Source organism: Struthio camelus, chromosome 9 (assembly GCF_040807025.1).
Source record: "Struthio camelus isolate bStrCam1 chromosome 9, bStrCam1.hap1, whole genome shotgun sequence".
Classification (NCBI taxonomy): Eukaryota; Metazoa; Chordata; class Aves; order Struthioniformes; family Struthionidae; genus Struthio; species Struthio camelus.
The window spans coordinates 2,086,394-2,109,277 of record NC_090950.1 but is presented as its reverse complement, the minus strand read 5'-3'; the positions used below and the strand labels follow the sequence as shown (position 1 = coordinate 2,109,277).

General features: G+C 60.6%; 1 protein-coding gene across 3 annotated transcripts; it reads left to right on the top strand.

Annotated features, from left to right (window-relative positions):
• Window positions 1-3,932: 3,932 nt before the first annotated feature.
• LOC138068164 (maestro heat-like repeat-containing protein family member 7) lies at window positions 3,933-11,972 on the top strand. 3 transcript variants are annotated; one of them, XM_068954277.1, is made up of 14 exons: window positions 3,933-4,036; window positions 4,567-4,716; window positions 4,922-5,076; window positions 5,488-5,635; window positions 6,249-6,436; window positions 6,525-6,662; window positions 7,191-7,305; window positions 7,774-7,911; window positions 8,415-8,591; window positions 9,226-9,381; window positions 9,676-9,777; window positions 10,138-10,240; window positions 10,463-10,522; window positions 10,834-11,972. In XM_068954277.1, exons 1-14 carry the CDS (start codon window positions 3,935-3,937, stop codon window positions 10,998-11,000), a joined length of 1,899 nt encoding a protein of 632 aa, XP_068810378.1. In that variant the 5' UTR covers window positions 3,933-3,934; the 3' UTR covers window positions 11,001-11,972. The 3 variants fall into 3 exon arrangements, with proteins under 3 accessions (XP_068810378.1, XP_068810380.1, XP_068810379.1); XM_068954278.1 differs by lacking the exon at window positions 10,463-10,522 and having other exon boundaries at window positions 3,979-4,036; XM_068954279.1 differs by lacking the exons at window positions 6,525-6,662; window positions 10,463-10,522 and having other exon boundaries at window positions 3,959-4,036.
• The last annotated feature ends 10,912 nt before the right edge of the window (window positions 11,973-22,884 follow it).

The window sequence follows — 22,884 nt, the reverse complement described above, 5'->3', positions numbered from 1 at the left end:
GCCCGCTCGGGGCTTGGGAGCTGGCCCCAGCGCAGCACGCGCCCAGGAGGGAGAGCGCAGATGGACGCAGCTCCTGCTGCCTGGGACGGGCAGCGAGCGGCAGCTCCGTGGCAGGAGGAGGGATGCTGCCCGTCTGGCAGCACGTTCCCCAGCCTGGTGCAGTTGAGGTTTGCCCTGCCTGGCTGGCTGCAGCAGGGCAGCCCATGTGCTGGGCACCGTGCAGCCTTGAGCAGCCTGGGGGAGACTGTGTGCCCGGGAGCAGGCCCATGGCTGGCCGGCGGGCAGAGCTCACTGCGCGGCTCTCTGCTGCCTGCCCTGCATCTCTGCAGTGCTCCTGGCTCTCTTCCTTTCTCAGGTGCAAGGTTTTCCATCAGCAGCTGGTCCGAGCTGTCCAGAGAGGATGAGGAAGCCTTGGACTTCATCCAGGCCTTTGTGGGTGGCCGAGAACAGGTAAGTGCAGCCGTTTCCATGGGGGCTGTGCCTGGGTCTCCCTGCGGGTCCGCCCATGTCTGCTGGCAGGCTGCTGGGGAGGTGCTGGCTGTGCAGAGCTGCTGCCGTCCGGGGTCCCGCCCAGCACTGCAGCCCCCTGGCTGCTCTGGTCCTGCTGGCCTTTCCTGTCCCCTCTCGCGCTCACTCTGTCTCTCTTCCCCGTCTGTCAGCAAGAGGCGCAGAAGCTGAAGTTTCTAGCGTCCATCGGCACCCTCTGTGGAGGCAGCAGCGCCAAGACCTTGTCCTGGGGCCTGGAGGTGTTCTGCTGCCGACACGAGCTGGCCGAGCATATTGAGGTGAGGGGAGAGGCAGCAGGTGTGAGGACAGGGGCAAGGCCAGCTGGGCCCTGGGTCTGCTGGTGCTGGGTGATGGCAGTTGCCGCGCTGACTGCCGGTTGTGCTGTGCAGGTGCTGCTGGAAGAGGAGCCCTTGGAGCGCCTGGGCACAGCGGTGCGCCAGCAAGCCATGCTTGCTATCACGGCAATGAGGTAGCTAGCAGAGCCCCTGGTTTGGCCAGGACCTGTGCACAGCATGTGCCTGATGGCACCGTCCCGGGCTGGGAGGTGTGCACCATGGTGGGAGGAGGCTGGCGGTGCTGTCTGCTGCGCTTCTGCTCTCCCCTGGCCCAGGCTTGTCAGTAGGGCAGATGGGAGGGCAGAGGGTTGCCTGCTGCAGCTCCCCAGGGCCCCTTGGCTTGTAGTGCAGAAGGGGAGGCAGGTGGTAGAGAAGGGGGGAGGCCTAGCTGCCTGGGCTCTCCTCTGCCCCTGGGCCAGTTCATGGAGGGAGGAGGTGCCTCCCTGCAGGGCTCCCTCACGTGCTCTCTGTAGCAGCCGGGGGACTCCTGCCCCAGCGGCCCACAGCCACCTCCCCAGGGCATCCAGGCACTGCTCCCAGCACCAGTGTCCAACAGGCATCTCTCTCTCTCTCTCTCGCTCTCTCTTTGCAGTGCAGTGGAGCCGGTTCTGGAGGGCAAAAAGAGCAGCCTTCTCCATGCCTGCTTCAAGAGTGTCTTCTTGCTTCCTCCAAGAGAAGACATGGAGACCGTGGACATGTCCCTCTACTCCAAGGTAGGTGCTGGGTGAGCTACAGGGAGCCCGCCAGCCCCTCTGGGCTTGCCCCTGGCTTTGCTGTGCTGAGAGGTGACTGTCAGCTCCAAGGCTGGGCAGGATCTCAGCTTTGTTTTCCCACCCTCCTGCCTTCATGCCCTTCCCGTGGGCTGGGCCATGGGTAGTGCCCAGGGGCTGGTCCGTGCACAGCAGATCTCCTGCCCTGAGGCCTCTCGTTGGCCCGTGCAGGGCAGCGGGTGTCCTCGCTGGGCAGCAGGGGTTCAACTGAGTCTGCTGTGGGTCAGAGGCAGTGGGGAAGGAATGCCACAACCCCCTGTCCTCCTTGCAGACCCTCGATGCCATGGACAACATGTTGGAGGTGCTGGTGCTCAAGTCGGCCACTTCCAGCCTCCTGGAGCTGCAGAAGATCTTGCAGGTGTGGCATTTGCAAAGAGTGGGCTGCATTGGGCCTGTTCCTCAGCCCAGAGGGAAGTGACACCCTCGAGTGGACATTCCCCCCCCCCCGAGTGCCATGTACAGGCAGCACGCAGCAGGCAGGGGGCGTTTCTTGCTTGGGTGAGCGGAGGTTCCCCACTGGGCTCTTCTGTGAGCCCAGTGTCCCCTGGCTACAGCCCAAGTCCCTTCCCACCCCAAACATCCTCCAGGCTCTTGGGAACACCTTGCCCCCATGAGCACTCCTGGGCCACCTCTGCCCCCAAAGCTCTCCTTGCACCAAAGCAGTGGGAGGAATGTCACCCTTCTTCTCTAGGCACTGCACTGATGGCAGCTGGTGCTGCTGCCCCCCTGCCTCCGCATGCCTTGTGCTTTTCTTGCCAGATCGGAATGGGGCAGAGACCCACTGGGAGCTGCCCGTGCTGCAAGGGGAGCCGAGCCTGGAAGCTTGGTTCTTCTGCCATGCCAGGAGGCCGGAGGCCAGGCTGCCCACTGCAGACCCCTAGGGAAGGTGTGGCCTGAAAGGCCTGCCATCCTGAAGAGGGCACCCGGGGCCATGTGCATGGCCAGGAGCAGAGGCTGGGAGGGGGCTTGGGTGTGGCTGGCTGCCTGAGGGCAAGGTGGGCCTTGCAGGCTGGGGCCTGTAGGGGCAGGAAGGCCATTCCAGGCTTGGCTCTAGCTCCGAGGAAGCCTTGGTGCACTGTAGGACTGCAGGCAGGCGCTTAGCAGAGCTGCTTCTGCTGGAGTGGGCGTCAGCTCCCCGGGCAGAGCAGTAGCCTTTCTCCTTGCAGATGCTGCTGCCCTTCACCAAGACGGAGAGAGCAGCTGTGCGTGAGAGGGCCGTGGGGAGGATTGGGAGGCTGAGCAAGTTGCTGGCCAACTATTCCTCGCTGGAGGTAAGGAGCCAAGTACCGTGCAGCCCCCGCTTTGGCCCTTTGCAGCAGCCCAGAGCACAGTGCAGCTCAGGGGGTCCCTCGGAGGGAAGCGTGGGCACAGGTTAAGGCACTGAGCAAGGCTCTGCCCTGAAGCAAAGCTCTTTGGCCCTCTCTCCATGGGCTTTTCTCTGCAGTCCCTTTGTCGCAGGAGCCAGCTGTGCCCCCAGCCCTGTGCAGGGGAGCAGTGCGCGCGGAGCATGATGTGAGCCGCAGCCTGGCAGTGCTGCCTTTGCTGGGCTGCTGCTTTGGGAGGCAAGGCCTGCAGGGCCCTCGAGAGCTTTGGCTCCGCTGGGATCCATGCCTGGGCAGAGTCTTGGCTTCAGGGCTTTGGTGGCGACTGCCTCCCGTCAGCCCTTCTACCTGTCCCACCCGCCTTGCCCAGGTGTGGCACCCCTTTGGAGGAGTGGATGAGAGCCCTGCCTGCTATGGGAAGATCCCCGTGCCGATGCTGGGACAGCTGGTGGGCTGTCTCATCCTTTGCTGTGCTTACGAGGACGCGGAGACCAAGGGCGGGGCCTTGGATGCTCTTCATTGCCTCTTCAGATTCGTCGTGCAGCGAAAACGTAAGAGAAGCTGTGCTGGGCTGTGTGCTTCTGCACGCGGCCACGCTGGCAAGGCCGGGGAAGGCATCGCACTGCCTCGGCCCCTCTGCTCAGTGAGGCAAAGGAGCAGGAGGCGCGGCTGATGTAGGAGCAGGGGAGCGGGCTGTTAGTACCTGTCCTGGATACCACTGGCCTGGAAAACGCTCAGCAGCCCCTGCTCAGAGGCTACGGCTTGTGTCGGGCTTCGCACCGGAAAGCCCGTGAGGCTTTTGGTACCCTTTGAAGCAGTTGCCCTTCTCTGCCCTGGAATAGGCCCCGACCCTCCCTGGGAATCCTGCTCCCCATCCATTCCTGGCATGCCCTTTGTCTCTGCCAGGCTGGTTTCTCTCTGACGCCATGAGTCTGCCACCTGCAGCTCTGCATGACTCCTGCTGACCGCTGTGTCTTTCTGCTGCTGTTCAGGCCGGGCGATGCTGCAGGATGATCCAGAGTATGTGGAGCCCCAGAAGGAGAGGGAAGCCGACAATGAGCTCTGCCTTTCGTGGACGAGCAACATGAGCGTGATCATGAGGGTGAGGAGCACTTCCCTTGCTGGGACTGTTGGCCATGGGGTCCTGAGGAGACGTGGATGAGCAAAGGGATGCCTAACGAGTGGGGCTGAGGGGGCCTTGGGGTTGATGCAGAGGTGGTGGTGGAGAGGGAAGCAGCTCTGAGTGGCACCTAGAGTACTGGTTGCTGCCTGGTAGCAGCCCTGCTCTCACTGCTGTGTCTCCCGCTGTCCCTGAGCGGGGACTAGCCAGAGGCTTGGCTCCAAGAGTCCCAGCAGCAGCTGCAGCCTGCTGGCCACTGGCAAGCTAGGGTTGCCTGCAGAGCCAGTGCACTGTGAGCCTGCTCCCGAGCATCCTGCCTTGCCCTGGTGGCCCTCTGGCCACATGCCCCATGCTGCTGCTACCCAGCACAGCGCGTGCTCCTGGCTCTCCTGGGCCACGGTGCCAGCACTGCCCCGCACCTCTCTCCAGAGCCACATCCACTGCTTAGCTAAGCAGCAGTAGTGCGGCCCGCAGCGTGACATTTCTTCTCTCCTGGGTCCTTTCTGCCCCAGCTGTTTGTGAAAAACCTGCAGCCTTCCGAAAGGACAGACGTCATTGTCACAGCCATCGAGGGCATGAGGAACTGCAGCACCTACAATACGGAGGTGGCTTCCCACATGCTGACCATGTTCCTGCTGGACGCTTTCTCTGTGCTGGAAGATGTAAGGAGCCTGGGGCTGGCGTGCGTGGGGCTCGACCCTCTGGGGCGCTGTTTCCCCGCCGAAAGCCAGTGTTCGTGGGCAGCGGAGCCCCTTGGAAGGCAGCAAGGAGCGGTGGGAGTGGTGGAGAGGGAAGGAGAAGTGAGTGGGAGCTGGGGTATTGGCTGCTCTCTGGGAGCAGCCTCACCGTCCGCCTTGTGTCTTCCAGGTGCCACGCATCATAAGGTGCCTCTACAGGAACGTGAAGTATGTGAGGGAGCTGTCGGCCCGGGTCACCCTAAACAAGACCCTTTGCCAGCTGGCCTGCTTGGAGCCCAGCGAGGTGACCGTGAGCCTGCTGTACTGCTCGCCACTGTGCAACAGGTATGGGGCCCGTCAGCCTGGACGGGCTCCAGTGGCTCCTTGGCCATGGGGAGAAGGGCCCAAAGAGGGCCAGAGGCAAGCAGATGGCCAGCACACGGCTGAGGGGCAGGGCCCTGTGTCTCGCCCAGCGTTTCCCAGCCCTGGTGCCTCAAGCAGGCCTTGAGGAGCCAGAGCTGAGCAAGTGTCCCTGCCTTGAGCCGCAGAGCGCAGCGGCTCTGCACGCTCCCTGCCGCGCAAGGGGCTTCAGCTTGGTCATGTGCTGCCTGCCTGGGCAGGACCCTCTTGGGGCTGCCAGGGAGGAGGGGGTGGGCAGGGGCAGGGCTGGCACACAGCTGGGGACCTCCAGGGCTGGCCCAGGCTACGGTGCTGCGGCCAAGGAAGTGCCACTGACAAGGCGCTCTGGGCCTGCAGCACTGCCGTGAGCATGTGGAAGGTGCTGATGGATAAGCCGATGCTTGCGCCGGACATGCTGCGGGAGCTGCTGAGCTTGCTGGAGGAGCGGCCACTGCGCAAGCAGTCCAGCTCCGACAGGGACAACAACTGCATCCTTCCGCTGGCCGTGAGTTAGGGGACGAGGCCTCCCGTGCCCCCAGGCTGGTGCCTGCCTCCCTGGGCTCCCTCCCCCTCTCCGCTGCCCGTGTGCCCCCAAGCAGGGACCTCTCCTGGGCCCATGGCTACAACATGGCCAGCGCCAGGCCTCCGACTGTGCCAGCGCACAGGGCTGCCAAGTGCTGCCTGGCCTCTCTGCACACCAACAGCCAGGCTGGCCATGCCCAGGAAATCTCCATCCGACGCTGTCCCTGCATCCGCTGACCTCGCTCAGTAGGCTGGAAAGCCAGGGTCGGGTTGGGGGCAAGGTGAGGGGCAGGAGTAGGGCTCCTGCAAAACCTGGGCAGGCAGCACGGCCTGGGACAGGGAGCCTGGCCGAGCGTGCACGCTACACGAAGCCTGCCGAGGTGATGGTCATGCTGAGGCAGGAAGGCTCACTGTGTACAACCAGGAGCTGAGGCCCAAGAGCCTGCGGGCGCTGGCCCTGGTCAGGCAGCCAGGCTGAGGCCTCCAGCTGCATTTCCCATGCTCCAAGGCTGTGCTCGAGCCTCCCACCTGGAGGGCTGTGGAAGCATGCCGGGGACTGCTCGGGAGTGAGAGGTGTGACTGGGTGTTTTCTGCAGGCAACGAGGGCACTGTGTGAGATCATCCGGGAGCCCGTCTGCCCAGAGGCGGTGAAGGCGTTTTTCCCCCAGCTCTTCCTGGCGCTGCTCTTGCAGATGGTCTTCACAGCAGAGTTCAGCCACCAGGAAGCAAATATCTTCTTGAGGGAATGCCAACGGGATGAGTCCCGTCCCACCAGCCACGTCAGGTGCTCGATCCCGCTCGCCCTGTCTCTGCGCTGCACCTGGAGGCAGGGCCAGGCTGCCAGTGTGACCTGGGCTTTGCTCTGCATGCAGGTGCGCCGTGCAGGCCATGAAAAGTCTGCTGCGCTGCGCCCACTATGAGACCGTAGCCGTGGCTGTTGAGAGGAAGGGCGGCTGGGACCTATTTCTGCATGCGGACACCTCGCAGAAGGGAGTGGTGGTGCTGGCCAGGTAGAGCCCTTTCCGGCCTGCTCTGGCCCAGCACCTCTTCCCTGGCTGTGGGGTGTGCCTCCCCATGTGCTTCTTGGTGGGGGAGGGGGAACGCCACTTCTCCAAGAAAGAGGCTGCAGCCTCAGCCCTTGTGGCAAGGGCTCGCCCAGCAGAAGGGCCCTGGGAGCTGCCATGCTGCCCAGCTTGGAGAGCTGCTGGGGGAGCAGGTGGTGTTAGGAGCTGTGGGAGAGGGTCGTGCGCAGGAGAACCTGGGGAGGGCCCAGGGGCACAGGAATCCAAAGCGGGCAGGAGAGGGGATGTGTGGGCAGGCCATGCCGCCTGGGCAGGAAGGCTGTTTCTCCGGTCTCCCACCAAAAGGAACGTAATGATGCCTGACGCTGACTTTCTAATGGCAAGGTGTGGTAGGGCAAGAGCAGTGCTCCATGAGCAAATGCCGCTGGCTGCAGGAGCTGCGTGCCAAGCAGAGCGATGCCAGAGGAGGTTTGCCTGCTCGGCTGAGGCCCAACACTGCCTTCTTGCCTCTGACAGAGCAATGAGGGGGGCTGCCAGTCACCTGCGTCGCTGGATCTTCCGCCAGCTGGCAAGGCTGCTGAGGAGGGAGGACCAGTTTCATCAGCTGCCCGTCATGGCTTTCTTTGTCGAGGTGGGCCTCATGGCAAGCAGTGCCTCTCTGGAGGGGCCTCTAAATGCTGTGCTCGCTTGTGCACATGCGTGTGGGGTGATGCTGGTGAATGGAGCTGGGGCAATGCATACGCTCCTGTTAGTAGCCCCGGCCTTGGCTCGTTTCTGCTGGGCGACCACTCGTAAGCACTTGTATTTCGTGCCTGCTTTGTGGCAGCTGTCTGTGTTCAATTGCTCCTCCAAGGGATGAGAACAAGAGGCTGCGGAGGGTTCAGGGGACGGGAGGAGGAGGCGAGCAGTGTGTGCAGTGTGCCGTGAGGCGCGGGGCTGGGAGCAGGGCCCAGGGGTGTCTGCACAATGCCTGCTGTGTTTGGGCTGAGCTTTGTGAGGGCCTGGTGCCCTTGCCCTGGATGGTGGGTGGGATGGAGAGCTGCACGCTGCGGGCAGTGCTGCCGGCTGTGCCAGTCTTTCAGTGCTGTGTCCATTTCAGCTGCTGGAATGCCCTGACCTTGCCGACATGGATGAGGAGGTCCTGCCACTCGTCCAGGGTTATGCGCAGAGTGAGAGCCTGGAGATGCGCAGACTGGCGTTCAGAGGCCTCGTGGCCCTGTTGAATAGACCCAAGATGGTGAGGAGGGGGGCAGGCGGGTGAAGCCATGCTGGCAGCCTGGGGCTTGACAGGAGACACTGGGTCAGAGAGTGGCTTGGACTTGGCTGGCAATCCGGAGGTGTGGTAGCTGCTCCCAAGTCTCCGCTGCCCCATTCATCTGCCCCGAGTGTCATGCCAGGCCCTTGGCCGTGCTGCACAAGGAGAAAGGCACCAGTGCCCAGTGGGAAGATCTGGGAGAGGGACAATGAGCTGGAGCACAGGGCCGGGCTAAGGCAGCCAGGTGCTCCTGGGCCTTGAGGCAGCAGCTTTGCTCCCTACAGAGGCCAGTGCATGCTGAGGGCCCCCTTGCAGATCTGTGCCCTGCACTGCAGCCTCTGTGCCCAAGGCCTGCGTGTGTGCAGAGCCCTGGCCCTGGCCACTGAGCCCTGATGGGAAAAGAGCAGGCAGAGCACTTTTGGGCGGTGGTGGGGGGGGTGGGTCTGGCCTTGCTTCCCACAAAGAAAGTTGTGTGTTTCCCACAGAAAAGGAGAATGCAGAGCCTGCTCCCAGACAGCATGGAGTGGCTGCAGGATGCTTGCAGGGAAGTGCGTGTGGGAAGCCTGATGCTGCTGAGAAACATCCTCAGCTACCTGGAACAGAAGGGCTCCAACCTGATTGTTCTGCAGCTGGCCGAGAAGCTTCTGCCTCGCTTTGATGACGTAAGGCTGATGGGAGAGCCGGGGCTCTGCTGGTGTGTCCGGGGGTCCGTATGCGTGGTCTGGGTGCTGTGTGCCCCTCTGCATACGTGCCTGTTGGCACGTCCCCGCACAGGCCCTGCTGTATGTCAGGAAACCTTTTGCCCTGTGGTTCTCAGCCCATGCCCTGTGCTGGCCTTGGTGTCCAGGGCTGTGGGAGTAGAGCAAACCAGCCCCCTGTCTGCTCTCGGCTGCTGCGTCTCGTGCTTGACTGCGTGCGGCGCTTGCCGTGGCTTGGGGCAGCGATGAGCAGAGAGGTAGGAGCAGGCTAGAGAGCGAGGGAGAGGCCGTGCCGCGGGGCTGTCCCTTTCTGTCCTCTTGGTGTGTGCGGGGGCCCTGATGGAGGCCTCGGGAAATCCAAGAAGCTCCCTCCAGAGGGAGAGGGAGACAGAGCCCAGGGAGGCTTGTCGTGCTGCTGCCGACAACCCTCATTGTCCAGGCTGCCTCAGCAGAGGCTTGTCCTCAGCTCCGACCTCTGGCCGGGCTGGGGGACAGTTGTGCCCGGAGAGGACGAGGCCTTGCCACGGCAAACGCTCTTGTCGGGCCCCGTTCCTGGAGTCGTTGCTGAGGCCTCCCCTCCTCTCCTCCCTGCCTGCAGGAAAACAGCAGAGTGCGAGAGCTCTCCATGCTCCTCTTCAAAGACCTGCTGGAGATTGTGGTGGGGAAGAACAAACGGAACCTGAAGCAGCATGCACAGAGGAGCCTGGTGCCGCTCTTCCTCCACATGAGTGACAAGGTGCAGAGAGTGGCCCAGGTAGGGAGCAGTGTTTTGGGGAAGCAATGCTGACATGCCGTGGGTGGAGGTGAGCAGCAAGGCAAGGGCTGCTGCCAAGTGTGCCTTGGAACGCATGGCAGCATGAGGTGCAGCTTCCTGTGTGCCGAAGGACAAGGCAGAGCTGCCTCTGCCTTCAGGGAGGGCCAGACCTAGTGGCACGCTGCGTCGTGCCATTTGGGGCTGGGAAAGGCTGGGAGCCTTGCCAAGACGAGGGGGACCCAGGGTGTCCTGCCGTGGCTGCGGTGGCATCTCCTGGTCTCTGTTGCTCTGCAGGCCTCTCAGGAAGCCCTGGTGAGCGCTGCACAGTTCCTCAAGTGGGAGGAGCTCAAGCAGCTGGCCAGAAGAGCGGAGACATGGAAGATCGGGGAGTGCGTGGTAAGGACGTGGCCAAAGCCCCCGGGGCCGCGGCGGGATGAGGCCTGCCGCCATGGCCAGTGGGCAGGGTGCACAGCTGTGCCCCTCACGCACTGCTGCAGCCCAGAGCCCTCTCCTCTAAGTGCCCGCTGGGGTGCTGAAGGGGCCCCTGGCCTGGCTGGGCCTTGGCAGAAGCATGGCGGGGATCTCAGCACCCGCAGGCCCCGCTCTGCCCTCTGCTCCCTCTGAACCTGGCTACCAGCCAGCTTCTAGCTGGGAGGCGTGGGCAGGAAGGAAGAGGAGGCCGGAGCTGGGAGGAGGGACAGGCCTGGCCTTCTGGGGAGGCTCGGTGCCAACCCCCTGTCCTTGTGCTGTCTGCAGCTGCTGAGGGACAGGAGCAGAGCGGAGCAACACCTGCGCCAGAGCCTGCCTTACCTGGAGAACCCGGACGCATCCTTGCGGGAGGCAGCTGTGAGGTTCATTGGTGAGCCACAAGCCCAGGGCCATGCCTGCCCACCCAGACGGGCACACAGGAGGGTCTTCAGTCCCTCCCACCGTCCCTGGGTCCTGCACCGTGGGGACGGGGCTGGGGCCAGCCTTGCCCAAGGGGAGCAGGCTGCATGGCCAAGCTGGCAAGGCCAGATGGGAGCTGTGCTGCTGGGGGCTTGCTGGGGAGTATGAGGGGTGAGCGGAGGTGTTTGCCTAGGGCTCATCGGGCAGCAAGTGAAGAAGCGGAGGAAGGAGAAGGTGCAGGAGCTGTGCACTGGTGAGTGAGAGCAGCGCTGTGTCAGGCAGCCCTGGCAGGGAGGAGGGAGGAGGCTGGGAAGTGAGCTGCAGTTCACTGGCCTGCCCCAGGTGAGGAAGGCTCTGTGTCCCTATGTGGGGGAGAGCAGGGGGTATTTGGGGCGCATCTGGGGCTTGGCCGACCTGCAAGTGCCAGCTGATCCATTTGTCCTACCTGCTGCCTCCTCCGCATGGGAAGAGCTGAGTGGGGCTGGCCCTGCCTGGGGGGGGGGGATTCCTGGGATCTCTGCAAAGGTGGGAGTCTGTTCTCAGCTCGGTGCCTTTCTCTCGCAGCCCTCCAGCCCCTGGAAAATGATGCGGAACCTTTAGTCCGTTGCCTGGTGTCACAGACCATCATGAACCTGAGGGTGCCAAGGAGAACATCAAGATTCCACCTCGGAGCACTGTGTCCCTGGCTCCCGAGAGCATGGGCGAGGTGGCACCCTCCCGCCAGGACGTGACTCTGTTTGAGCAGAGCTGACGCAGCTGTGCCAATGCCATGGTGCTGCACACCACAGACACACGCAAGTGTGCTGGAAGGTCTGGCTCATTGCTGGCATCTCCCGCAGCCCCAGGACAGCTCGACTCCTCAAGCACAGCCCCTGTTGTGCTACCGCTTCATGGCTTTGTTGGGCTTCCCGCAAAGATACAGCCCCGTTTCCTCAGCCGGAGTGAGTGTTCTTTTTTTAGGGAGCCAAAGGCAAGGGGCAAAACTTGCTGCCTGCATGAATCTGGCTTGTCCTGGGGGGGACGGGGTGTCCACTCGTTCCAATATGCCAGGCCAGCCTAGAGCAGCCTGACACACTTTGGTTTTGCTGCAAAGCGTCAACTGCTCTGCTGGCCCACAATAGCCAAGGGGAAGGGGGAGAAAAGCTTTGGCCTCCCCTGCCCTCTCCAGTCACCCCAGGGCAAGAGCAGGCCCCTGCTGTCTTCAGGGCTTGCATCTCAGGTGGAAGGGCAGAGCTGGGGTATGACATGCAGCTCTGTTTCTATCGCCACTGCCTACCCTGCGCATGCAGGCCTCAAGGCCGAACCGTCCATGAACTCCAGAATCATTGCTGAGCATGTAACGGCCAAACCCATTAAAAGCAGCTAATAAAGATACACAGCTAGCTCATGGGGCTAAAAAGTAGACTGCAGGGGACAAGATGGGATGCACCTGGGTTGGGGTTGACCTCAGAGGAGATAAGGGACTGTGGGAAACAAGGACATGGCAACCAGTGTGGGCTGAAGGCCAAGACCAACCAGAAGGAGAGTAAAGAAGACTCAGTAAAGAAGATTGGGGGAGACCTTCCCTGGCAGGTGGGAAATAAAACTGTAAAGGGTCTAATTAGGCCAGAATTCCTTTGTTCAAGGTCCCTCCCTGGAGGCACCCAGCTCCAGCAGTTACTATGCTGCACCATCATTTAAAGAAATAAAATTTTGCTGCTAGATGTGCGTGAGGCTCTGCTTCTTGGAAACCTAGGATCAAAGTGTTTGCACAGCACTTTGGCACCCCAGATGGGAGTGTAGCCAACCACCATTGCACCCTCTCGGCTCCAAACATCCAAATTTAGAAAAGGAAAAGGAACAAAAAGGAGAAAAAAGCCGTTACAGTCAAATCGATCCCTAGCTAGTTAGCTGTCCCTTTATGTCAGGATGATTGTCCATCTTACAATTAATGTGGGGGTTAACCCAAGGAAGGATCCTTCGATTCTAAGAAATGAGCTCTGCTACAGCTTATATTGGAAGATGAAAAGCCTCACTGAATGGATTATTGGTATGTGTGGGGATAATTGGATGTGGGACCGGCGAGATCCAAGGAGGACAAACGGCACCCTCTGTAAAACTACTCTTGCTGCAGCAGATATAGGTGTCCCAAATAACGCCCCAGGAGCTACTGCTCCGCCTTACACTCCTCCGGTGGCGCCTCCCGAAGATCTGTCTATCTGTCCCTCTCCTCCTCTTACTCAGACTTCCCCTCCTCCCGTGGCAGGACTCCATCCTATGGTTGCTAATGTTTTACCTAATGCAGCAGCATTACAAGCGAGTGCAGCGGTTGGGGGGGGGGAGAGCTAACCCCCCTCACGTGGTACTGCATGTATTTACTAGCCAACCCTGGAGTCCGAGTGACTGAGCATTGTGGGCAAGCAAAATGCCCAGGTTGAGGGAGGATGCGGAAAGGAGCGCTCAGCTGTTTTCTAATATATATGCACTGGGTATAATCCAAACTGGCGGGATACCCAAGTACTCTTGAGAGAGTTGTTCTGACCAAACTGGCGGGATACCCAAGTACTCTTGAGAGAGTTGTTCTGACCAAACGAGCGAGATGATAAAATAGTTAATAAAGAGGCAAAGTTTGTACAACAGACTGGGGGAAACACAAATCGTTAGCCAGCAAACGATCCAAATTGGGATTACAATAACGCAGGGGACAGAGTCGCTTGCCAGACAGGACTCCGGAACTCGGTAGAAGCTATTAGAGCATGTAGCAAACTAGGAGTGGATTGGACTAGAGTGCAGGAGCGTAGACAGAGCTTGGACAAAGAGGCCAGGGATTTTGGGGGACGACTAGGGCAAGCCTTGTTGAACTATGGGGGAAGGACTTTCCAGAACTGGAATGATGCACTAGCCATTAGTGTCTTTGTCCATCAGGCCGCTCCGGATAGCCCAAAAGAGTTGAAGGAGCACATGCCAGGGTGGCAAGGAGAAACTTCACAAAGGATTTTAAGCGTGGCAGTATTGGTCTATGACGGGCGAGAGGAGAAACAGCAAGGGAAGCAAGCAAAGGAACGGAAAAAGGAAAACCAAGAAGAGGCTAATCTCTTAGCAGCAGCTTCAGCACGGAACTTGCAAATTAGAGGAAGGGGTAGAGGAAGAGACAGAGGAGGCCGAGGAAGGCTAGGGCAATGCCAAGGGCAAGGACGAGAAGGGGACAGGAGAAGATGGGCAGACAGTGAGGGACCGGAATGTTATTTCTGTGGCAATGTAGGACGTATGCAGAGAGAATGTCCCCTTTGTCCAAGAAGGCCCCCAGGAGTAAGGAGCCCCCAGGCAAGCGGATCAGCTTGGGAGGGTGGACAGTATTCACAATGACTAGAGACAGGGGAATCCAGAAACTCTGAGGAGAGAGAAATGTTTAGCATACTGTGTACATCTTCGAGATGCTGTCTCTTAGGGAGATACCTGCTTTTTCAAGAGCTGCAGACAAACTTCCAAAAGAGCAGTACCATCTTCATGTTTGCTTAACAGAAGGATTATCCTAGTTAAGGCGGGCTTATCTCCTTCAGTGTTCTGCCTTCAATAACTAAAAATGGTAACATAACTTCTTGTTTGTCATAACGCACTATTGGGAACGGGATTACAATCGAAAAAGAGGAATGCCTATACTTTGTGCTTCACGAATTAGTGCCCGGCTGCAAAAGCACAGCTGCATCTCAGTTCTTGAGTCTCCAAACCAAATCTGTGCAGTAAGGCTTCCTTAACAACCCAGCAACACCTGGGTGCCTTTTCATTAGATTATTTAATCTAAGGTAAACTTCAGAAAAAAAAAAAAAAAAGGGAGAAAAAGTGCCTCACATTCTCCTCTATGATGTGCACAAATACTCTACCCCAATATATGTATCCAGCAGGTGTGCTCATAGAAACCAAGGGAGGACTGTTGGAGAAGGAAATTGTAGCCGATTTAGCTTCCGCTTCGCATAAGTCTCACTCTTGCTTAGCATCAGTGCCTAAAGTAGATGAAGCCTGCAGGCCTCAAGGCTGAACTGTCCTTGAACTCCAGAAACTTTGCGAAGGATGTGACGTTGCCAATGTTGTAACTGCCAAACCAGTTAAAACTAGCTGACAAAGATACAAAACTAGCTCATGAGGCTACAAAGTAGACTGCAGGAGACAAGATGGGATGCACGTGGGTTGGGGTTGACCTTGGAGGAGATAAGGGCCTGGGAGAAACAAGGACATGGCATCCAGCCTGGGCTGTAGGCCAGGAGCTGTCAGAAGGAGAGAGACACCAATCAGAAGGGGAGAGACCACCGACTCAGTAAAGAAGATTGGAGGAGGCCTTCACTGGCCGGTGGGAAAATAAAACTGTAAGGGGTCTAATTACCCCAGAATTTCTTTGTCCGGTGTCCTTCTCCAGAGGCACCCACTTCGAGCTGTTTCTATGCTGTAAAATCATTTAAATAAGTAATTATTTTATTTAAAATAATGCCCTGAAGCCTGCAGGCCGAAGCTTTTACCGAACCTGTGGGCTGCTGCTGACGCAACAACTGCAGAAGCAGCCAGAATCAGCCCTCCAACATACAGAACACAATGGACAGAGGTCACGGTTAGCCTCCGGATAAGATAAGGCACTTTGAAGCAGGAACACAGCAACCGTCCTGGGATGTAGACACAATCCATTTACAAGGAAAGAGACCAGCAACTCAGGAAAGAAGACTGGAAGAGACTGTCACTGGCAGGCGGGGAAATAAGACTGGAAGGAGTATAATTAGCCCAGAATGTCTTTGTTCTGGGTCCCTCTTTGGAGGCACCCAGCTCCAGCTGAAACAAACGATCGTATAAGAGTCTGACTCTGACTTAATGGTGAATGCCTGCGGACCTTTATAACACACCCATCTCGGAAGGACTGTCATTGAGCTCCATGGCTTGAGAGATAAAGCAGCCCCTGTAGCCACTAGAAAGGTTACTTGCTTTCCAGCCACTTTCCTGGTTATGCCGCCCTGACTAGCCAAAGGGATTGCATCCAAAAACATACATACACATCGAATACAAGCACAAGGATATTCCTCCTCAACTAGTCATTCATCAGTTCGGCCTACATCTTGATTTTCTCCCAAAGGAGGATTCACCCCTGACTGTGGCTGAATTCGTGCACAGCTTGGGCACTCACGCTGCATATGTCCTCACTTCCCACAATAATAACCCTCCCAAGAACCTAACCCAGGTGCAGAAGTTAATGGAATTCCCCTTCCTCCCCTCATGACTCCTCGTCCTGCTGCCATCCCACCCGTCCACCATCCAGAAAAAGAGCCACAACCTTGTTTAATCACAACCTCATGGGCAGAGAGGAACCTTCTCAAGTTCAACAAAGGCAAGTGCAGGGTCCTGCACCTAGGGAGGAAGAACTCCATGGCCCAGGACAGGCTGGGGGTTGACCTGCTGGAAAGAGGGTACAAGAGAGACATGGCCCTACTGGAGAGAGTCCGGCGGAGGGCTACAAAGATGATGAGGGGACTGCAGCATGTCTCCTGTGAAGAAAGGCTGCGAGAGCTCGGCCTGTAGAGCCTGGAGAAGACAAGACTGAGAGGGGATCTCAGTAGAGCCCAGTGACAGGACAAGAGGCAACGGGCACAAACTGAACCACAGGCAGTTCCATGTGCACAGGAGGAAAAACTTCTGGGCTGGGAGGGTGACGGAGCACTGGCACAGGTTGCCCAGAGAGGCTGTGCAGTCTCCTTCCCTGGAGATACTCAAAAGCCCTCTGGGTGGGGTCCTGGGCAATGTGCTCTGGAGGACCCTGCTTGAGCAGGGGGGTTGGACTAGATGATCTCCAGAGGTCCATTCCAACCTCAGCCGTCCTGTGATCGGTGATTCTCCAGGACCTTGACAGTGTTTTCAAAGGAATTTGTGCAGCTACTGACACAAACCCCTCATCTAGGGGACTTCCTGTTGTAGACATGGCCCCACCCTAGGTTTCCGAGGAGCAGAGTCTCATGCACATATAGGAGCAGAATTAATTATTTCTTTGACATGAATTACAAGAATAAATGACAGTACAGGAAGTAACAGCTCGAGCTGGCTGCCTCCACGCAGGGACCCTGAACAAAGACATTCTGGGCTAATCAGACCCTTTGCAGTCTTATTTCCCCACCTGCCAGTGACAGTCTCCTCCAGTCTTCTTTTCTGAGTCACTGGTCTCTCCCCTTCTGACTGCTCTCTCTCTCCTTCGGACAGCTCCTGGCCTACAGCCCAGGCCCTTATCTCCTCCAAGGTCAACCCCAACCCACGTGCATCCCATCTTGTCTCCTGCATCCTATTTTACATCCTCATTAGCCCCTTTTGTAGCCTTAGTAGCTGGTCATAAATGGTTTTGCAGCTACATTGCCAGCAATGTTTCTCAAGTTCATTCACAGCTCGGCCTTGAGGCCCGCAGGCTTCATCTACTTTAGGCCCTGAGACTAAGCTGAAGCTAAATCAGATACAATGTCCTTCTCTGACACTTCCCATGGTGGGAGGGTGTCACTTACGTAGCCAACTTCAGACTTCCCACAAATCCAATCCCCACTTAGAAGTATTCTAAGAGAGAAGAGTCACTCTTGCATTGCTGTCCTTTCTCTCATCCATTGCATCTTTCTCCTCCCCCATTGCATTGAGCTCGACACGGTAGGTGGAAAGTCCACTGGACGCCACGGGAAGAACTCCACCTTTGCAGTTCTTTGTTCTTACAGATGTCATCCATTATCAGATTGCATTTCTCTGGGAAAGGGCAAAGGAGCAAGCCACCGCTTCAAACCAGCAATGCTTGCTGCACTAGCTGCAGCTCACCTGCGCAGCACATTCCCTCTACTGCTCATCGTTTCTGCTCCTGGAAGGATGGATTTCCAGCCTTCAGGTGCTTGCAGGAGTCCAGGGCATGCCTTAAAACAAAGGCCAGCCTGTGGCGCCCTTTGTGCTGAGATTCATCCAGCTTTCTTGGCAACACCTGTGGTCAGTCACAGCCAGGCTTCTGCCCTCAACCTTCTTCCATTGTGCGGATGTATTGCTTGGCCACAACGCAATAAGCAGAGAGAGTTCCACTTCTTGGAATAGGTGCTAGCATGCCACACTAGAAAGCACAGCGGTGCCTCTGTCAACATCAACACCTACCGGTGGGAAAAGAGCCTTCTAGGCTGAAATCGACTCACGTATGAAGGTCAAAGAACACCAACTCAAGGGTTTGGAAAAGAAAGAGTGCTTTTCTCCTCAAAACAACAACAACAAAAAAAACCCTCAGTTTTCATACAGTCCTCCCAGAGAAATTGCTCCTTGAGTTCACACGAGGTTAGCTGTTTTGCTTTTGTAAAACACAGGGAAAAGGTTTTAGGTTTTACAACAATTTCTTTTAGACAACGGGCAGGCATCCTTTTCCAGCTCCAACCGTGCCAGCTGAACGGGCCAACATCCTCCTACTTGCAGGAGTGGAGGGCATAATTTCTACGCCGTATAACGTGCTCCAGCCTGAAGCAGTCCAGGCTGCTCACCAGCTCTTTGCCCGACGTCCGTGTGGTTTTCCGCCCACTTGGGAGCCCGGCCACGGCCCCGGGGGCCAGCAGAACTGGCAAGGCCAATAACCTGTGCCGTGCAGAGAAGGGGCCAGGTGCCGGGCAGGAGAACGCTGCCCGGAGGCGGCGGGGCTGCGGGCAGAGCGAGCGGCTCTCTGCAGCCGCCTCTTCTCCACAGAGCCGAGCTGCAGCTTCTGCTTGGCGCCAGCAGCTGCCGCGGGCGGGTGGAGAGCCCGCCCCCCGCCCGGCCAATCGGGGAGCGAGGGGAGGCAGCGAGCGAATGGGTGGCCGGGAGGGGCGGGGTGAGCCGTGAGCGACACGCAGGCCGCCCAACGGCCGCCCGGCGGGCTGTCCCTGCGGCCGCGGCCGGGGCCAGCGTGGCGCAGGGCCCGGCGGCGGCGGCGGCCTGCTGCGTGCGCGGGGGCCGGGGCTGGCCCGGGCGGGGCCCGTGGGCGAGGGGCGTGCGGCGGGGGCGTCTGCGCCACGGCCGCGCCCCAGCAGCCTGCTGCGCTCCCTGTGCCGGCGCGGGGGGCCCGGCTGGCGCCCCGTCCCTGCCATGGCCCCGCCCCTCCGCCCCCGGCCCCGGCCCCGGCCCAGGAGTTGGGTGCTGCCGTGGCCCAAAATGGCGAAGCAGGCGATTCCCCCTGAGCGCAGGAAAGCGCTTTTTCCCCGCGAGGGCGGTTAAGCAGTGGAGCAGGTTCCCCGAGAGGCTGTGGAGTCTCCGCTGCAGGAGAAGCTGCAAAGCCGCCTGTGCTGGTGTGGGGCAACGTGCTGTAGGTGCCCCTGCTGGAGCGGGGCTGGAGCAGAGCATCTGCAGCGGTGCCTGCCACGCTCAGCTGCCCCAGCACGGCCCGGTCCTGCCCTTCCTCTGCCTGCCGGGGTGGGGCGCGAGGGGGCCCGGCGGGAGCGTGAGGGTGAGCGGCGGGGCTGCAGGGTAGGGGGCTGGTGCGAGGGGGAGGGCGGCTGGGGAAGGGGTTGGGGCTGGCAGTGGGGGTTCGGGCATCTCCCTGGGGTTGGTGCTTGGGGGCTGGTGTTGAGGGCAGGGCTGGGGACGAGAGCTGGCTGCATGGGGTGAGGGGTTGGGTGAGGCGTGGGGCGAGGTTTGGTGGTTGTGCTGCGGGTTTCTGGTGCTTGCTGTGAGTGTTGGCTAGCTTTGTGGGGGAGTGGGCTATGGCAGGGGTGAGGGCTGGGGTGAAGGCTAGCATTTGTTGTCTAGGGCTGAGGGTTGGAGATGCCGGTGAGGGCTGGAGCAAGAGTTAGGGAAAGGGGTTGGAGGTCTGGGTTGTGGCTGGAGGGTTAGAGTTTGGGGTGAGGGATGAGAGGAGGGGATTGGGGCAAGAGGTACGGTGGGGTCAGGTTTTGAGGTGGTGCTGGTGGTTAGTGGTGAGCAGGTGAGTGCGGCCAGGCGTGGGCAGCCGGGGATGAAAGAGGAGGGAGCTGGCCATGCGGAGCCGCGCGCGGCCCCTCGAGCTGCCTCGCCCTGCCCTGCCCCAGCTCCCTCCTGCCCGGGGCGGCCGCGCTGCGGCCCTGGAGCCCCTGGCGGCGCCGGCTGCTGCTGCTGGAGCGGCTCGCGCAGCAGAGGTGACCTCAGAGCCGCCCCCGGCGGGGCCATTGTGACCCCCCCCGTTGTGACACCGGCGGCGCTGTCAGGTGCGGGCAGTGTCCGGGCGGACGGCGACGGGAGAGGGCAGGAGCGCGTGGAGCTCGAGGAGGAGCCCCCGAGCGCAGCCGCGTCTTTCCCTGCCGCCCCGGCAGCCCCGCGGAGTCGAGGCGTTTGCCGAGGCCTTGCCAGCTCCTGCTGCGGGTGAGAGCGACGGGGCCGGGCTCGGCAGTGCCACGGGGCTGCGGGGGCCCTCGGCCGCGGCGGGGGCAGGACCTTGCGGCAGGGGCTGAGGCGCAGGAGAGCTGGCGCCAGGGCCGGGGCGGGCGCGGGGACCTTTGACTGCGCTGCCCCCACCCCCGTGGGGACCCTCCCCAGCTCTGCATTAAACAAGTGTCCCCCTCCTGCCTCTGCTCCATGCCGCAGGATGGCGGAGAGACCCCCCAGCCGCCCGCGGGTGGCCTGGGAGCAGGAGTACGGCTGCCCGCGCCGGGCATCCCAGGAGCAGGACAGGGTTGCCGAGGAGAGCAGCTCTGCCTCGAGGCCCTTGGAGGGGTTCGAGTCCCAGGCGTGGCGGAGAGGTGAGTGAGCCCCCGTGGGGCTGGGCCGGGCTGGGGTGAGGGCCGGGGAGCGCACCCTGCTCTGCGCCGGGCTCCCATCTCCCCAGCACGTGGTGTCGGGGTGCCCGGGGTGGTGGCACAGCGGTGCCCGGATGCCAGGGCCCGCTCGGGGCTTGGGAGCTGGCCCCAGCGCAGCACGCGCCCAGGAGGGAGAGCGCAGATGGACGCAGCTCCTGCTGCCTGGGACGGGCAGCGAGCGGCAGCTCCGTGGCAGGAGGAGGGATGCTGCCCGTCTGGCAGCACGTTCCCCAGCCTGGTGCAGTTGAGGTTTGCCCTGCCTGGCTGTCTGCAGCAGGGCAGCCCATGTGCTGGGCACCGGGCAGCCTTGAGCAGCCTGGGGGAGACTGCGTGCCCGGGAGCAGGCCCATGGCTGGCCGGCGGGCAGAGCTCACTGCGCGGCTCTCTGCTGCCTGCCCTGCATCTCTGCAGTGCTCCTGGCTCTCTTCCTTTCTCAGGTGCAAGGTTTTCCATCAGCAGCTGGTCCGAGCTGTCCAGAGAGGATGAGGAAGCCTTGGACTTCATCCAGGCCTTTGTGGGTGGCCGAGAACAGGTAAGTGCAGCCGTTTCCATGGGGGCTGTGCCTGGGTCTCCCTGCGGATCCGCCCATGTCTGCTGGCAGGCTGCTGGGGAGGTGCTGGCTGTGCAGAGCTGCTGCCGTCCGGGGTCCCGCCCAGCACTGCAGCCCCCTGGCTGCTCTGGTCCTGCTGGCCTTTCCTGTCCCCTCTCGCGCTCACTCTGTCTCTCTTCCCCGTCTGTCAGCAAGAGGCGCAGAAGCTGAAGTTTCTAGCGTCCATCGGCACCCTCTGTGGAGGCAGCAGCGCCAAGACCTTGTCCTGGGGCCTGGAGGTGTTCTGCTGCCGACACGAGCTGGCCGAGCATATCGAGGTGAGGGGAGAGGCAGCAGGTGTGAGGACAGGGGCAAGGCCAGCTGGGCCCTGGGTCTGCTGGTGCTGGGTGATGGCAGTTGCCGCGCTGACTGCCGGTTGTGCTGTGCAGGTGCTGCTGGAAGAGGAGCCCTTGGAGCGCCTGGGCACAGCAGTGCGCCAGCAAGCCATGCTTGCTATCACGGCAATGAGGTAGCTAGCAGAGCCCCTGGTTTGGCCAGGACCTGTGCACAGCATGTGCCTGATGGCACCGTCCCTGGCTGGGAGGTGTGCACCATGGTGGGAGGAGGCTGGCGGTGCTGTCTGCTGCGCTTCTGCTCTCCCCTGGCCCAGGCTTGTCAGTAGGGCAGATGGGAGGGCAGAGGGTTGCCTGCTGCAGCTCCCCAGGGCCCCTTGGCTTGTAGTGCAGAAGGGGAGGCAGGTGGTAGAGAAGGGGGGAGGCCTAGCTGCCTGGGCTCTCCTCTGCCCCTGGGCCAGTTCATGGAGGGAGGAGGTGCCTCCCTGCAGGGCTCCCTCACGTGCTCTCTGTAGCAGCCCAGCCGGGGGACTCCTGCCCCAGCGGCCCACAGCCACCTCCCCAGGGCATCCAGGCACTGCTCCCAGCACCAGTGTCCAACAGGCATCTCTCTCTCTCTCTCGCTCTCTCTTTGCAGTGCAGTGGAGCCGGTTCTGGAGGGCAAAAAGAGCAGCCTTCTCCATGCCTGCTTCAAGAGTGTCTTCTTGCTTCCTCCAAGAGAAGACATGGAGACCGTGGACATGTCCCTCTACTCCAAGGTAGGTGCTGGGTGAGCTACAGGGAGCCCGCCAGCCCCTCTGGGCTTGCCCCTGGCTTCGCTGTGCTGAGAGGTGACTGTCAGCTCCAAGGCTGGGCAGGATCTCAGCTTTGTTTTCCCACCCTCCTGCCTTCTTGCCCTTCCCGTGGGCTGGGCCATGGGCAGTGCCCAGGGGCTGGTCCGTGCACAGCAGATCTCCTGCCCTGAGGCCTCTCGTTGGCCCGTGCAGGGCAGCGGGTGTCCTCGCTGGGCAGCAGGGGTTCAACTGAGTCTGCTGTGGGTCAGAGGCAGTGGGGAAGGAATGCCACAGCCCCCTGTCCTCCTTGCAGACCCTCGATGCCATGGACAACATGTTGGAGGTGCTGGTGCTCAAGTCGGCCACTTCCAGCCTCCTGGAGCTGCAGAAGATCTTGCAGGTGTGGCATTTGCAAAGAGTGGGCTGCATTGGGCCTGTTCCTCAGCCCAGAGGGAAGTGACACCCTTGAGTGGACATTCCCCCCCCCCCGAGTGCCATGTACAGGCAGCACGCTGCAGGCAGGGGGCGTTTCTCGCTTGGGTGAGGGGAGGTTCCCCACTGGGCTCTTCTGTGAGCCCAGTGTCCCCTGGCTACAGCCCAAGTCCCTTCCCACCCCAAACATCCTCCAGGCTCTTGGGAACACCTTGCCCCCATGAGCACTCCTGGGCCACCTCTGCCCCCAAAGCTCTCCTTGCACCAAAGCAGTGGGAGGAATGTCACCCTTCTTCTCTAGGCACTGCACTGATGGCAGCTGGTGCTGCTATCCCCCCTGCCTCCGCGTGCCTTGTGCTTTCCTTGCCAGATCGGAATGGGGCAGAGACCCACTGGGAGCTGCCCGTGCTGCAAGGGGAGCCGAGCCCGGAAGCTTGGTTCTTCTGCCATGCCAGGAGGCCGGAGGCCAGGCTGCCCACTGCAGACCCCTAGGGAAGGTGTGGCCTGAAAGGCCTGCCATCCTGAAGAGGGCACCCGGGGCCATGTGCATGGCCAGGAGCAGAGGCTGGGAGGGGGCTTGGGTGTGGCTGGCTGCCTGAGGGCAAGGTGGGCCTTGCAGGCTGGGGCCTGTAGGGGCAGGAAGGCCATTCCAGGCTTGGCTCTAGCTCCGAGGAAGCCTTGGTGCACTGTAGGACTGCAGGCAGGCGCTTAGCAGAGCTGCTTCTGCTGGAGTGGGCGTCAGCTCCCCGGGCAGAGCAGTAGCCTTTCTCCTTGCA

What these genes read in the sequence shown, in the direction of transcription:
- LOC138068164 (XM_068954277.1), top strand. Translation starts at nt 3,935, where the DNA reads ATGCTGCAGGATGATCCAGAGTATGTGGAGCCCCAGAAGGAGAGGGAA. An exon ending in ACTGCATCCTTCCGCTGGCC is followed by an intron (nt 5,636 to 6,248) that starts GTGAGTTAGGGG and finishes TGTTTTCTGCAG; the next exon opens with GCAACGAGGGCACTGTGTGA. An exon ending in GGAGTGGTGGTGCTGGCCAG is followed by an intron (nt 6,663 to 7,190) that starts GTAGAGCCCTTT and finishes TGCCTCTGACAG; the next exon opens with AGCAATGAGGGGGGCTGCCA.